Here is a 17,114-nt window from a genome sequence, read left to right as displayed (position 1 = left end):
ATCAGCTATAATCACTAAAGCTGGGTAATTACAGGACATAGTGGATGTAACTCACTGCTCTTCCTTGGCCCTGGTAGATGCAATAAATATTCTTCCATTTCCTGAGTACTGACTCAGATCTTACCCTTCATTGCAATTAACTTATCCCTGAAGAGACTGAGTTATAGAAGAGGGTCAAAAATGGAGGCTGATATTTGAGTGACTTTTGCTGAGAAAATTTCAAGTAATAAGAAATGAATGAATGACAGATAGAACCCTGGGGTTCCCCTACTCTATTATACAGAGGTTGAGAGATGCATGCGTACATTGCGTAAATGTATAATGCAAGGCATAGATTTCGATGATCATCAACCAGCAAAGCAGAGTGCATGTAATTTGAGTCATTGTCCGAGCACTGAGATTGTCTCATCCTTGGCCACACAAAGACAAGTATGAAAACCAATATTTAAGTTGTATATATTTCTGAAGATCTGATGCATTATAAGCTGGGAGTTTATCATCATTACCTTGTAGATATGATTGCTGCTTTAAAAGTTAATGGATTTCATCATACCATGTGACAGAAAGATAGTCATTTACAGGAGTTATGATACCATGCATCAATATCCTATGATAGCAGGAGAGTGCTTTACTAGAATGTGTAACATTATATGCTGCATAAATTTAATATTTTACAGTTTGCAATGACATTTTGTCTCCTCCACATCTGTACTTATATTTTTTACTTTCACTAATGTGAAAGGTAATTGCAAAAAATGGATAGTTACAATTAAGAAAAAATGATACGTTTGGAATTCCCCTCAAAGACTCAGTGAGTAAATAAAGTTGGTGTGCTGAGTCACACAGACCAGGAAGGGTCAAATTTGATCCCTGGCCTGATCAATGCTGGAGGAGCTATAATTGAAAAGGGGTGAGTGGGATGGGGGAGGCAGTTAGAATCTACCAGTGTTCCCAATCATGATCACCAGCTGGCGATCACCAGCTAGAGAGAACGCCCAAGTGAAAATGTGAGGTACAGAGAGCAATGCTCAAATGGTCCACCACCAACTACTGCTGAGCCCAACTCATCACCAGTTCTCACTTAGAATCATAGAATGATACAGCACAGAGAGAGAGCATTTGTCTCATCGTGCCCATGCTGGCTCTTTGCTAGAGCTATACAATTAGTTCAACTCATCTACTCTTTTCCCACAGCCCTATAATTTAATTCCCGTCAAAGTATTTATCTAATTCGCCTTTGAAAGCTACTATTGAATTTGCTTCCATTATTCTTCAGTCAGCATATTCCAGATCATAACAATTCATTGTGTAAAGAAATGTTTCTTCATTTCGCCTTTGATTGTTTCGCCAATCACCTTAAATCGGTGTCCTCTGGTTACTGACCCTTCTGCCATGGGAAACAGTGTCTCCTTATTTCCTCCATCAAAACTGCTCATGATTTTGAATGCCTTTATCCAATTTCCTCTTAACTTTCCCTGTTCTAAGGAGAAAAACCCCAGCTTCTCCACATAACTGAAGGCCCTCATTCCTGGTACCATTCTAGTAAATATCTCCTGCACCCTCGCTAAGACCTTGGTATCCTTCCTAAAGTGTAGTGCCTAGAATTGAACATAATACTGCAGCTGAGGCATAGCCAGTGATTTATAAAGGTCTCACATAACTCCCTTGAGTTTTTACTCTGTGCCTCTATTAATAAAGTCAAGGATGCTTTTTTTAACAGCCTTCTCAACTTGTCTTGCCACCTTCAAAGAGTTGCGTACATACACTCCCAGATCTCTGTTCCTGCGCCCCCTTCAATTTGTATCATTTAGCTTATATTGCCTCTTCTCATTCTTCCTACCAAAATGTATCACTTCACACTTTGCATGAAGTTTCATTTGTCATTTGGCTACCATCTCATCAGTTTGTATCCTCCTGAAGTTTGTTACTATTCTCCTCATTGTTTACTACATTTCTGAGTTTTGTGTCTTCTGGGTGAGATACCAGACATATTTTTTATTCTTTCATGGGTCTTGAGCACTTATTGCCCATCTCTAATTGCCCTTCAGAAGGTGGTGGTGAGTGCCTTCTTGAACCGCTGCAGTCTATCTGGTGCAGTACACCCACTGAGCTATTAGGGAGGGAGTTCCAGGATGTTGACCCAGCGACTGTGAAGGAACTGCGATATAGTTCCAAGTCAGGATGGTGTGTGGCTTAGAGGGGAACTGGCAGGTGGTGGTGTTTCCATGCATCTGCTGCCCTTGTCTTTCTCTGGAAGGTACTGTTGAAGGAGGTTTGGTTGCTGCACTGCATCTTGGAAATGGTACACACTGCTTGCACTGTGCGCCAGTGGTGGAGGGAGTGAATGTTTAAGGCATTGGATGGTGTACCAATTGAGTGGACTGCTTTGTCCTGGATGGTGTTGAGCTTCTTGATTATTGTTGGAGCTGCACCCATCCAGGCAAGTGGAGAGTATTCCTCACACTCCTGATTTGCGCTTTGTAGATGGTGGACAGGCTTTGAGGAGTCAGGAGGTAAATTATTTGCCAGAGAATTCCCAGTCTGACCTACTCTTGTAGCCACAGTATTCATATGTCTGGTTCAGTTAAGCTTTAGGGCTATGGTAACCCCCAAAATGTTGATGGTGGGGGATTCAGCGACGGTAATGCCACGTAATGTCCAGGAACTATGGTAAGATTCTCTTTTGTTTGAGATGGTCATTGCCTGGCACTTGTGTGGCACGAATGTTACTTGCTACTTACCAGCCCAGGCCTCAATGTTGTCCAGGTTTTTCTGCATGTGAACATGGACTGCTCAAGAATCTGAGGAGCTGCAACTAGTACCGAAAACTGTGCAATCATCAGCGAACATCCCCACATCTGACCTTCTGATGGAGGGAAGGTCATTGATGAAGCAGCTGATGATGGTTGGGTCTAGGACACTACCCTGAGGAACCCTTGCAGTGATGTCCTGGGGCTGAGATGGCTGGCCTCCAACAAATACAACCATCTTTCTTTGTGCTAGGTACGACTGCACCCATTGGAGAGTTGTCCCCCTGATTTCTATTGAGTTCAATTTTGCTAGGAGTCCTTGATACCACACTCAGTCAAATGCTGCCTTGATGTCAAGGGCAGTCGCTCTCAACTAATGTCTTGAATTTAGCTCTTTTGTCCATGTTTGGACCAAGGCTGTAATGAAGTCTGCAGCTGAGTGGCCATGACAAAACCCAAACAGAAACATCAGTGAGCAGGTTATTGGTGAGTAAATGCTGCTTGATAGCACTGTCGATGATATCTTCCATCACTTTGCTGATGATCGAGAGTAGACTGATGGGATGGTAATTGATTGGATTGGATTTTTCTTGCCTTATGCGGACAGGACATACCTGGGCAATTTTCCACATTGTCAGGTCGATGCCAGTGTTGTAGCTTTACTGGAATAGCTTGGCTAGTGGCGCAGCTAGTTCTGGAGCACAAGTCTTCAGTACTACTGGCAGAATGTTCTCAGGGCCTGTAGCCTTTGCTGTATCCAGTGCCTTCAGCCATTTCTTGATATCACATGGAGTGAATCGAATTGACTGAAGATTGGCATATGTGATTTTAGGGACCTCAGGAGGAGGCCAAGATGGACAATCCACTCTGAACCTCTGGCTAAAGATGGATGCAAATGCTTCAGCTTTGTCTTTTACACTGAAGTGTTGAACTCCCCCATTATTAAGGATGGGGATACTTGTGGCGCTTCCTCCTCCGGTTATTTGTTTAATTGTCCTCCACCACAATTCACGACTGAATGTGGCAGGACTGCAGAGCTTTGATCTGATCCGTTGGTTGTGGGATCGCTTAGCTCAGTCTAGCGCATGTTGCTTCTGCTGTTTAGCATGCATGTAGTCCAGTGTTCTATCTTCACCAGGTTGGCATCTCATTTTTTAGATACGCCTGGTGCTGCTCCTGGCATGATCTCCTGCCCTCCTCATTGAACAAGTGTTGATCCCTTGACCTGATGGTGGAGTGAGGGATATACCAGACCAAAAGATTACAGATTGTGGTTCAATACAATTCTGCTGCTGCTGATGGCCCACAGCGCCTCATGCATGCCCAATTTTGAGCTGCTAGATATGTTCTGAATCTATCCCATTTAGCACTGATGTAGTGCCACACAACACGATGGAGGGTATCCACAATGTGAAGACGGGTCTTGGTCTCCTCAAGGACTGGTTGCTGATCATTCCTACCAATACTGTCTTGGACAGGTGCATCTGGGACAGGTAGATTAGTGAGGATGAGGTCAAGTAGGATGTTCCCTCCTATTATACCAGAATAGTTACTATCCCTGAAGTTATTCTCTGGCATGAATCATTACTTTCAAGAAGGCTGAGAGAAACTGAAAATAATTTCAAAGAATATCTTTAGCATAATCATTTACAAATGCAGAGTAACTCAGAAGCATAAATTGATAAGACACTGACTTTTTTTTACAAAGATAAGTTGGCCTTGCGGGTTCACTCAATCTAGGCTAACAGTTCAGTGCAGTACTGAGGGAGCACTGCATTGTCAGAAGTGTTACCTTTCAAGTGAGACTTCTATTGCTGAGGATGAATCTGACTGTTCAGCTGGTTCTAAAAGATCCCATAACTCTGTTCAAAGAAGTGCAAGGAATATTCAAGGTTTTCTGGCCAGCATTCATCCCTCAAGGATCACCATCAAAATACACTCATTGGCCATTTATCTCATTGCTCTTTGTGGGATTTTGCTGTAAACTAATTAGTTGTTGTACTTGCCTACAAGACAACAGTGACGCGACTACCACATAATTAATTGGTTGTGAAGCATTTTGGGATGGCCTGAGGACTTGAAAGGCACTATATAAATGCAAGTTCTATATTATGCGGATTAATTTATAGAAGCACTGGACTAACATACGAAGGACAAGGGTTCATATCGACATATCCCTAGTGGAGACCAAGCTCTTCTTCATGGGAAGAAAACTGAAAGGTAAGTTAGCCCGGGAAGCTCCCACCATCCTGTTAAAGAGGAGTGGCAGCATCGCATGCTAACATGTAGGCAGAGGCCTGCGTCCAGACCTCCTGCTTATATTCCCTGCTCTGAGACAGAATGGAGCAGCAAGAAAAATCCGACAGATAAAGTTCTAAATTCACAAAAGTCTTGATTTATTTTTCTCTTCAGTCCTTTCCCTCCTGATCCTAATTGCTAGGGTAGATTCCCTGAATGTTCATTATTCAAGCATGAACCTTGACAATGAGTGTTGGGGCTATTTAATTATGGATGTCATGGAAGATCAGCATTTTCTGCCTTCATTTAATGGGTAAACACACATAACTCGAGCAGATCACCCGATAGCTAGCTAGATCAAGAACCCTGGCTGCATTTCTGCTCCCTAACCCGGGGCACTGGATAACATCTTCATCGCTGCCCCAGAGCTGAGATCAACTGTCTCAGTACACAGAAGGGATCAAATCTGGGACATTGTTGACCTCTATGGCTCAAATACTCACTGGATAAATTAGCTGAACTGATCAAGGCAGCATTCAAATTACCTGGAACCTCTTTGCAAACTGTTTGTTGCTCTCAGTATGTACATGACAGCCCCAAGGTACCAATATATTCTCTTGTACAAACATTGAACAACATATGTACTAGAATATTTTTCCGAATGAAAATGTGAGAATCTAAATAAAACAAGAACAAGAGTGGCTGAACTTAAACTGACTGCTGGCAAACATTAGAAAGCATGAATAATATTATCAGTATGTCTTGGAAATATCAAGCCATTACAAATAATTCTCATACAGATTGTCATTTTATCTTCCTCTCTTTCTATCAAATGTATTTGTTTTGACACTGATGAAATTATCAAAGGACCTTGCACTGAGGGGGCGGACTGATGCCAACTGTGTTGGAGAGATGAATTAACATACACATTCGATGCTAAAGCATGCGGGGTTAGTTTATCTAATTCTTTAATGTCAATTCAGCTCCTCAACACAGCTGGCCTCTGGAAATCCATCTAAAACGAGGTTTCTTGATAATGTCACACCAGTCACTGTTCAGATAAATGTGCCCTCAAAATGTAAAAATACTGATAAAGTAAACTAGGATTGATTGCTGGCGATAATTATACCCAGTGTTATTTTTGAGCGATATTTGACCTGTATCTGAATCTGAAACTTTAATAAAAGAACAAAGGCGAATTCACTGCATAATTCATGTTTTTAACTAGGAGACGTTTTACAGTGCAATTACACTGTTCAAAGCACATTGGGGCCACTGAGGTAATTTTGACCTGAACTGACATCTCAGTTCACACTAGGAGCTGGACATCTGATGTGGTGCCATGTCAGTGAATAGGATTTCTGTAATCAACCTCATTATGAGTTTAAAGTCAAAGCTCTGTTTGCACTAAAGCTGCAAACTGGCACTTGATTGTGACTTTGCCACTTCATCTGGTCCTGCTTTTCCTTGCGCAGGCAATGCACTTCCTCTGATCACAGTTCAAAGGGCAAATTTTGGATTACTAACTTCACCTGGTTTGCAAAGCTCAAAGCCTCATACTGGGACATCATGAATGTCTAATGTGCTTCTCCAGCCATTTGTTCAGGGTTTAACAGAGACTCACGTGTACATCAAGCTGATAATTTAACACTCACTGCCAGGTGAACTGTGTGCAGGCACATGTAAATGCTGGAAAATCACATTGTGTACCTGGAATAAATGGAATGACGCCCTGCAGTACAGAGGGAGCCTCTAATCTCCCTAACAGCAATCCCATTCTTTCTGAGTGGAGGGTGAAGTGATGGGATCAGAACAACTAGTGTGACTGATTATTTATGTGTAGCACTCTAAACAAAAGAAATGGTAACAGACACTCCCAAAACTCAGTATAGGGATTTCCTCGTCATGCTTTTCTTTTTGTCTACCTCATTAGATTTGCTATAATTTTTTTTTTAAACTGCATGGAGGTAACATTGTAAAATCATCACCTCTGTAAACATATTAATTTGTGTCCATTTCTGCTCTGAGCTCACAATTATAGATTATAGTCGTAAGATCATAAGAAATAGGAACAGGATTAGGCCATTCGTCCCCTTGAGCCTGTTCCCCCATTCAATAAGATCATGGCTGATCTGATTGTGCCCTCAATTCCACTTTCCTGCTGGCTGCCCCATAACCCTTGACTCCCTTGTCAATCAAACATCTGTCTAACTCAGCTTTGCATATGCTTAATGACCCCAGCCTCCACTGGTCTCTGGGGAAAAAAATTACAAAGATTAACGAACCTCTGAGAAAAGAAATTCCTCCTCATCTCCATCTTAAATGGGAGACCTCTTATTCTGAAACTATGCCCCCAAGTTCTAGATTCTTCCATGAGGGGAAATATCCTCTCAGCATCTACCCCATCAAGCAACCTCGGAACCTTACATGTTCCAATAAGATCACCCCTCATTCTTCTAAACTCCAATGAGTATAGGCCCAGTCTGCTCAACCTTTCATCATAAGACAATCCCTTCCTCCAGGAAGCCGAGTGAACCTTTTTTCTGAACTGCTTCCAATGAAAGTATATCCCTCCTTAAGTGAAGAAGCCAAAACTGTACGCAATACTCTCGGTGTGGTCTCACCAATGCCATGTACAGTTGTAGCAAGACTTCCCTATTTTTATACTCCACCCCCTTGCAATAAATGCCAACATTCCATTTGCCTTCCTAATTACTTGCTGTACCTGCATGCTAACATTTTGTGATTCATGTACAAGGAAACTTTGCTCTCTCTCTACTGCAGCATTCTGCAGTCTCTCTTCATTTAAATAATATCTTGCTTTTCTATATTCTTCCCACCAAAATGGATAACCTCACCTTTTCCCACATTATACTGCATCTGCTAAATTTTTGCCCACTCACTTAACCCATCAATGTGCCTTTGCTGGATTTTGGGATGAATCTTATGGGCTCCCTAGGGACGGAAATGGAGGCAGGGGGCCCATAAAATTGCTCCAGAAGGTGGAGGTGGAGTGCCCGACGTCTTCCAATTTAGTCCGGGTCGGGGAAGGCCGAGAATGGCCCTTTGAGGCCCTTAAGTGGCTACTTAAGGGCCTCTTCCTGCCACCATCTCAATTTTATTGAAAGCAGAGGGGCCCTGCCGTCATGGGGTGATGCTGTCAGGTGAAATCTGGTGGCCTTCTAGCGGGGTCAGAGGGATCATCGCCCTCCCCTCCAGGGAACACACACCCACTCTGTCGCCAGGGTCTGCTAAAATGGCCCCGGCGACCCCGACTCCATTCACCTCTCCCAGGGTCTCCGATGTCCTCGGTGCTGCAGGGCCTCCTGCAGTACTGGCAGTCACCACTGCCCCCCCGTGGCATCACTGGTAGTGCAGAGCTGCCAGCCTTCCGATTGGCCGGCAGCTGTTGGAGGTGGGAGCTCATCCCTTAAAGGGTTGGCGCCCAGGACGGCAGGCAATTAATTGCCTACCTGTCGTGAAATAGCAACGGGGTTCGATGGTGTCGACTCCCACATTTTGCTGCCGAGACCACCGTCACCATCACAAAATTCAGCCCTCTTCACACAGCAGTTGTAAGTTTATTTTCCCTTTGATTTCTCTCCTTTTCTTTGCAAAGACATTGGCCTATCTGCTGTGTAGTTCAACAGATACTGTTATCACATCTAAGTGACCATTGTTTAGGGTGTAAGTCTAGGCTGTTAGTGTTGGAAGTTTACATGGGGACATTGCATCCAAGGTCAATATCACACTTAACAACTCTGCTATTGGAAGAAAGCTGTGAAATCATACATTAACACATAGATCAAGAATGATTATTCCTCTCTTTGATTAGAAGCTTAAATCACTCATAATTAAACATTTCTGTTATTCAGATGACTCGCTATAGTGCTGCTTGATATATTTATTGTATTGATCCTTTCTTCTAGGTGTCCTCTGGCTGTCCATTGTGGCAGAGATTCTTTATATTCTCTTGTTGGTTGTTGGCCTCAGCCTCATGTGCATCGAGATCTGCCACTACACAAATGTGATCGATGGCTTAAAACTGAATGCCTTTGCTGCCATTTTCACCGTCCTATCAGGTAATTATTTCATTATTCAGTATCTGTCTCTTGCAAAACACTAGATTCCAGTTTTTTTATGATCTAACTTTGAGGGAATGATGTAGTTTTGCACAGTTTAAAGCGATACCTTTATATGGTTAGTCTGAGTCTGTTGCTCACTGGTTTTGGTCTTCAGCAATGTATAAACAGTCCACAGCCAGCTAGTTAATGAGGACTGTGTGTCGTAGCTCAGTCTACTAAAGGTGAAACTGGGACATACATAAAACCTGTCAAAAAAGACAATGGGGGAGACATAAAACTGATTAATGTTGACAACCGAACATATATTTAAATGGTTAATAGGGAAACAGGGTATAGTGCAATCCTTCAGATTAAATCGTGGATATAAATCATCCAAATTCAAAACCAATCTCATTCCTTTTGCAGTGTGCCAATCTCATTCCTTCCTGTCTTGTTACAAGGCAGGAAATACCAAATTCCACAAACTTGCAAAAAATGCAACCACTTTGTAAATGATTAGTTCTGGGGTGACAGTATCAATTAACTCAAGTGGGTGTGTCTGTCAATTTTTTCCAAGAGTATTTAGCTGACCAAAACTAACTTGGAGGAATTACTGAGAACAACAACGTGAAACAAATATACACACAGTAGGAATAATGAAAATCATTGATATATCCTAGATTAAGACACTTTCAGTGACAGGAGTCATGCTGATGTTTTACAGCAATCTGCTCAGGTAATCTTTGGAGTCGAACATAAGTGCTGGTTGTGACTGCTATGATGCTCAACTTCAATAATGGATGCCATGGAGAGGAACATGATTAACTGATAGGGGAAATAAGCCTGCAGCACTACTTTTAAACATGACAAGGCGGCTGAATGTGAGGGCACATATTCAGGGTTATGAAAGGGAAGCTTCTTTACACCGAGAGTGATCAGTGGGTTAGCAGGAGTTGTCTTTGAAGTGATGACGCTGGACTCTTTAAAGAAACAGCCAGCCGTGGTAATTGGGGAGGAGATATTCTGAAAGATATTCTGGAAGGATCAGATTAAATATGAGAAAAACACCACCTGAAATAGTGTGGTGACTGAAGCTTGTTGTACTCAGGTTGATTGTGGAAGTAGTCCTACAGAACATATAGTCACTGAAGTGGCAGCCACTTCATAGGTTTTACAACTGTCTTCCACTTTGGGCATTTTTGCCACCTACTTAGCACAGCAGTTAAAATCAGCTAACGAACCACCCTCCTGCATTCTGATGGCAGGTTAAAATCAACCCCTAAAAGCAGTTACGATTTAGATTTGTACAAAGTGAATGGAGGGCAAATAAAATGTTTGAAAAAAAGGCACTAAAAATACAATAGTTTGTAGCAGCAAGGTGATCTAAAGATATCCTATAGCTCTGTGAAAAGTTGGTGCAATGTTAAAAACCATGTCAATATTAGTGTAAAACTATATCAATATTAGTGTAACTTTGCATCCGAGTCAGTCGCGGTCCCAGAGGTTGCTTGCTGGTGATGGGCAGCCGGTAACCAGCTTGGTTGGCTAGAATGCTATCTGAGCTCTCAGGCGAGTCCAGTGGGAGGCTGAGCAGTGGTTGGCTGTGGCCAGCAGTTTTAATATAACCTTTGAAGACCAGTGGTTAGGCCAGATGTAGACCAAGTAATCGTAGTCGCCTGTTGTGTTCAGAGCAAACTAATTTCCAGCTTGGCTTGTTCTACAGATGTTAGGCCTCTTATTAGCCTATTTAAGGAGCTCGGCAGCCACTGGGAACACCTCTACAGCCCCACACCAATACATCATCGGACATCTTTCCGACTCTGTTCAGATGATGGACTGTTCAGGCCTAATTTGGACCACTTTGCACCCATTTTCTGCCTAAAACACAGGTCATGCGAGGTCCAATTTCACTTCCACTGCCTATAAATCGCACCATCGATACTCATATTACCTTAAGCATGCTTTTTTTCCATCACAGTATTTCTTCTTAATGTACTCTCACTTCTGCCCAATTTCCTTTTCCGAACACCCTTACTGTAATCCACACTCTGAAACCTATTGGACCACATTACTTTGTTACTGTACTGCTCTCCTTGCCTTTCCTTACTGTAACCCAAATTCCAACTCCTCTATCTATTTTTTCCTTACTGTCATTGCCCTACCATGCCCTTCCTTCAGCTGGACCCTGTCTACCCTGTTAATCTATGTACCTGGCACATATCTGTGCACCCTTGCTAATCCCTACAAGCACACGGCACTGATTTTTTTTGTTTGTTCATAATGTGGGTGCCACCGATAAGGCCAGCATTTATTGCCCATCCCTAATTGCCCTTGAGAAGGTGGTGGTGAGCTGACTTCTTGACCTGCTGCAGTCCATGTGAGGCAGGTACACCCTTTGTGCTGTTAGGGAGGGAGTTCCAGGATTTTGACCCAGCGACAGTGAGGGAACAGCGATATCATTCCAAGTCAGGATGGTGAGTGTCTTGCAGGGGAACTTGCAGTTGGTGTGTTCCCATGCGTCTACTGCCCTTGTCTTTCTAGCTGGTAGATGTCATGGGTTTGGAAGGTGCTGTTGAAGGAACCTTGGCAATTTGGTGCAGTGCATCGTGTACGTGCTGCGCACTGCTGCCATTGTACACCAGTGGTGGAGGGAGAGAGTGTCTTTTTATGGGGGTGCCAATTAAGGGAGATGTTTTGTCCTGGACGGTGTCGAGCATCTTCAGTGTTGTTGGAGCTGCACTCATCCAGATAAATGAAAAGTATTCCAACACACTCCTAACTTGTGCCTTGTAGACAGTGGACAGACTTAGGGGAGTCAGGAAGTGAGTTAATCATCGCAGAATTCCCAACCACTGACCTGTTCTTATATCTGCAGTATTTACATTTAAGTTTCTGCTCAATGTTAACCCTCAGGATGTTGATAGTGGGGGATTCAGCAATAGTAATGCCCTTGAATGTCAAGGGGAGCTGGTTGGATTCTCTCTTGTTGAAAATGGGCATAGTCTGGCACTTGTTTGGCACAAATGTCATTTGCCACTTATCGTCCCAAGCCTGAATGTTGTGTAGATCTTGCTGCATATGGGCACGGCCTGCTTCAGTATCTGAGAAGTTACTAATGATACTGAAAACTCTGCAATCATCAGTGAACATCCCCACTCTGACCTTATTTTCACTTCAGGGGCAGGAAACAGGCGTCAGGACTGTTTCTGGGTCCTGAACCTGCCCCTGGTAGGGAACAGTCACTTTTGGGGATTTTGATGGAGGGATCCCATTAATTGGCATGGGGGCAGTTCCCTGTCTAATTAAGGGTAGTGGGCGGGCCTTCAAAGCTGGAGCGCCAATCAGAGGCCTTCCAGCTTGAGATGAGCAGCTGCCTGCAGTAAAGGGACTGTGAGGACACTTCAACCTTCTCACCAACATTTTATAAAATAGGAAAAAACAGCCAGGCCACCAGAATGGGGTGGGTGGGGTGGAATCCCTGTATAGGGCAGCCTTTGATTGCACCCACAACCTGGCAGGCAGAGAGGGCCTCTAGGCCTGCTTGAAGTACGGGCACAACCCCCCACCCCTGACCCTGGCCTGCCACTGGGTGTCTGTCTCCAGGCTGTCAGTCTGCCCCCTGTCACATCGGGAAACTGGAAGCTAAGTGGAAAATCCCAGTCAGCCTCCTTTGACTCTGGTTAACAAGGCTCTTAATAAACCTAATTGGCTACTTGCCTCGTAGGGGCAGATAGTCTTACCCGCCCTGAACCTGAACCGGCCTTGGCGAAAGTGGCTGCCGCTGGGAACGGGGTCGGGAAACTGGCACTTTGGCTGACGCTGGTATTTTCGGGCCCTGTCGACCTTCATTTCTGACCTCAGCGGGACCTGCAAATTCAACCCAAGAACTCCACTTTCGAATTGTACTCATTTTCAGCTCATTAATTGGTAAATAATTTTGTCAACAATAGTTCCGCCTAATCTCTAACAACTCTAAACATGTAAGCTGTTGCTGAAATTTCAGTCTCCATCTCACTTAGGCTCCGATTGAACTGTGTTTCCATCTAAAGTACCCTTTCAACCACATCAAATATCACTCAAACAAACCATATTTTAAAACAGCTTTAAATAACTTGGAATTACCTAAAAATTGCCTGTCCTGCTCTAGCCCAAACACCGAGCAGAACTATGCTGTTGCCATGACGTCCTCGGAAACCAAAGCACCAGAAGGCTGAACCACCATTGCTGCCTGAAAGCAAACTGCTGGCATCACTATAATGGGGGAGGAGGACAACAGACTGAGTTGGCACCCACAATAATTTATCTATCAATTTATTATATAAATCAATCTTTCTCCAATTTTCATCCCCGCCAATCAGTATTTAATGATAAGACCTGAGCCATGTTGTCTCCCCTGAGTTAGCTGATCTCATCAATTGTGTGGGTGTTGCAGCTGGTCTCAGTGTCCATGAGGGAAAGGGAGCTGAGGCTTCCCCTTCTGATAACTATACAGGGAGCAATCATAGAAAATGCATGTATTAAACATTGAGTGAAGCTGTGAAGCTCTTCCACAGCTGAAGTGAACCTTTAATTTCCTGCGGGAGATGAGTAAATGTGGGCAGCGTCTCACAGAATAAAATGTTTTCGCTTATCCACTCCTCATCTCATAAAATCTGCATGATCTCAGTCTGACAGGACTATTATTCAAGCTTAACCAATGACAGCTCACCATCCCCACAATTCAGAGACCTTCACATCTCATAGATACTTGACCATTTATGTCTATTCTTATTTCAAAAACCTTCAATCCCATTCCTAGCCAGGGTTTAGGCCTGGGTCTATTAAAAGCAATGGTTCTATCTGCTTTATTTCCAAAGTGACTGAATGGAAGATTTAACTGGCGTCATTGAAGAATTAGCTACCATTGCATTTCTCAGATATCAGATGCTCTCACAGCTGATCTTGTATTCCCCTGAGCCCTGGGTCAACACAGCAACACATGAGGATTTCAAATGGCCATAATGAGAATGTTTTACAAAAACAATACCATTTCATAAATATGCAAGCTATTTTGTGCTGTTAGAAGGAATGCTGCAAAGTAGTCGCACTCTTGTCTCCGAGTCAGAAGGTTGTGGGTTCAAGTCCAACTCCAAAGACGTGAGTTTATAATCCAGGCTAACACTCCCAGTGCAGTACTGAGACAGTATTGCACGAGACATTCAGCTGAGGCCCTAACAGATAGATGTAAAAGATTTCAGGACAATATTTCAAAGAGCAGGGGAGTGTCTTGGTCAATATTTATTCCTCAACCAACACTAAAAACAGATGATCCAGTCATTATCACATTTTTGTTTGGGGGACTGTGCTGTGTGTAAATTGGCAGCTGCATTTCACTACGTTCTCTACAAGTGACTATCCTTCATAAACTACTTAACTGGCTGTGAAGCACTTTGGGGTGTTCTGAGGTGAACGGCGCTGTTTAAATGAGGCACTTCATAATGCAATTAATTTTTCTCTTTCCCACCTCCAACTTTACGTTATTCTTGAGGATACAGGAGCTCTCCTTTCCATAGCTTTTCCCACTCAAATGTCTCTGATAGCCTGTACTGATCCTTCACATATCATCTGCGAGCCTGTACTGATCCTTCACATATCATCTGCGCGTCATTTCATGCCATCTTGTCATTCTTGTTGTTTGGGCATCTATTTGTTCGCACTGACTCCTGGGCAATCTTCCTGGCAAGTTTTGTAACTGTCTCAGTCTGAGCTCAGTGTGGTTTTTGTATCCTCACATTCTTCCCTTGTAGAATAGTATGAAGTAGTGCAAGGTTTCATGGACTGATTAATTGCCTGAGAATCTCTGACATGAACACACCTACCATGGCCACAGCCATCTTTATACCAGCGTTACGACCAGGTGAGACAGGGGTCTAGGGGTTCTCTCTCAGACTTTACCTGGTTTAACCGTTACAGGGTTTAATTTTAAAAACACTGGGCTGGATTTTACCTTAGGCAGACGGGAATTCGCACTGACGTGAAAGTCGGTGGCGAACCCGCTTCCGCCTAGCCCGGGGATCCGTCCCGCATTTTATGGATCCCTGGGCTTTAATTGTCCCAAGGCGGGACTTCCACCCACTTGAGGGAGGAGGACCCTCCTCAGTGAGCTGCTGATGAATCAGCGGGCTGGCAGCTCATAGTCCCAGCAGCGCCATCGAGAGTGGTGGCCACTGCTGGGAATGCAGCCCAGCCAACACCATGGATCCAGGAGGAAAGGTAAGTAGGGGTTGCCTCAGCAGGGGGATCGGTCCTTCCTTGGTGAGGCTGGAGAGGTCGTTTGGGGGGAGTGGGGAGCGTCTTGGGTCCCGGGGGTGGCTTGGGAGGCGAGGACGGACCTCAATCGGGCACCCTGTGCCTGATTGCCATGCCCCACCCACTGGGGCGCGGAAAGGCCGGCAGCTATTGCTGGCCGGCCATTCACATGCCTAGCACGCCCGATTGCCATGGGAGCCGTGGAGGCGGGCAAGGGCCCGTAAGTGGCCGTTAAGTGGCCACTTAAGGGCCTTGATTGGTCTCTGGTGGGTGGGCGATTTCCCACCCCCCGCCCGATGCTGTAAACTTGTCCGGAGCCGGAAGCGGGGCAGGTGAGCCACCCGGAGCCTCCTGCTTAATTTTACGCCGCCCCCATGCCACCATCCGACCCGCTGGGGTGGCGTAAAATTCAGCCCACTGTGTTTTTAGCTCCCCCTCAGTGAATCCTTGTTCACTGCTTTCTAATTGCAAAGAAATCAAATCAGACAGGTTTTCTTAGATTTAAACAAGAAAGGTGGAAGTTTATTTATCTTAAACTCTAATACGGTTAATGACTATGAAAACGTGATGCGACCATGCTAGCATGCATACACGATAAACACATAGGCAGATAGAGACAGAAAAAGTGGAAAGAATGAAGGGGAAAAGTTTGAGGCAATATCTGGTAGTTATTTACGTTCCTTTGAGTTCAATGTGGAGTCTTTGGTTGCCAGTAAGTCTTGCTGTTTGTTGGGGCCCAGTTCACACTTTAACTTGTTTCGATGTAGGAGTCCTTTCTCTCTTGCGGTTTACATGTCTTCAGTGGGTCTAGATGCCTGTGAAAAAGTGAGATAGAGCCTGCCAGGAGAGAGGCTGTCTTGTTCCAGGTTCCATTAATATCTGCAGTCTGAATCCAAACTGTCCTGTGAGCACAGTTCAAACCTCCAAGTTGGCCAGCAGGTTAGTCATGTGACTAAGTATTTTTCAACAAACATGCCTCTTTTGTGGATTCCAAAGCTCTCGGTGGGGAATGGGGGGGGGGGGGGGGGGTGTAGTGCTGTCTCTTACCCCAACAAGATGTGGATCACTATTGCCCAGCCCGATCTCTGTTAATTGAATCAGTGAGCAATTCTTTTGTCTCTCCAAGCATTGTCTCTTAGTATGCAGATGCCCTCCAGCCAAAGCCAAGTGTCTGATGATCTCTTTTTAACCAAGTCATTTCTTCAATCTAAGAACAGTTTAAAATTAATGTTTGTATGACAAAATTAATGTGCCTCATTCCTGGCAGGTGGGGGTCTTCATGACACCAGCTTGTAGGTTGATTTGTCCTCCACGGTGGGACGGTTTTATGGGTTCCCACATTCCATATGATGAAGGGAGCCACTCACTCACCAAATGCAAGTATTTCACTGGATGTCAACCTAGACTACAGAGGTCCAGTACTCATTAGGACTGTTTGGAACAGAGATCAAACTAGGCCCTCACCTACAAGGAATGAGGCAATCAATTTTGTCATGAACATTGATTTTTAACTGTTGTTGGAGTGAGAAAATCACTTGTTAAACAGATCAGCCATGGCTGGATAAAAACATTTACATACTAACAGGCATCGAAGGTGAGTCCACAAGGGCCAGGACTGGTTAGACCAGTTGGTCACATGACTAACTGGCTGTTCCAAGGTTTTCTGTTGAACTGGCTTCAGAGAGTTTGAACTCAGAAAGACTGTTTGCTCCTGGACAGAGAAGATTTCTCCTGTCTGCTCCCATCTCTTTCTCACAAGCCTCTGAATCCACTG

At 44.2% G+C, this 17,114-nt stretch overlaps 1 protein-coding gene across 1 annotated transcript in view; it reads left to right on the top strand.

The window, feature by feature from the left end:
* The window catches only part of gsg1l2b (gsg1-like 2b), a 168,468-nt gene that overhangs the window by 14,323 nt on the left and 137,031 nt on the right, over positions 1 to 17,114 (top strand). Inside the window, exon 3 of the mRNA XM_068057945.1 lies at positions 8,918 to 9,070. Within this exon, the coding sequence (XP_067914046.1) occupies positions 8,918 to 9,070 (153 nt within the window). The remainder of the gene's footprint in view (positions 1 to 8,917; positions 9,071 to 17,114) is intronic.

Source organism: Heterodontus francisci, chromosome 26 (genome assembly GCF_036365525.1).
Source record: "Heterodontus francisci isolate sHetFra1 chromosome 26, sHetFra1.hap1, whole genome shotgun sequence".
NCBI classification, from domain to species: domain Eukaryota; kingdom Metazoa; phylum Chordata; class Chondrichthyes; order Heterodontiformes; family Heterodontidae; genus Heterodontus; species Heterodontus francisci.
This window is presented reverse-complemented; position numbering and strand designations above follow the sequence as displayed.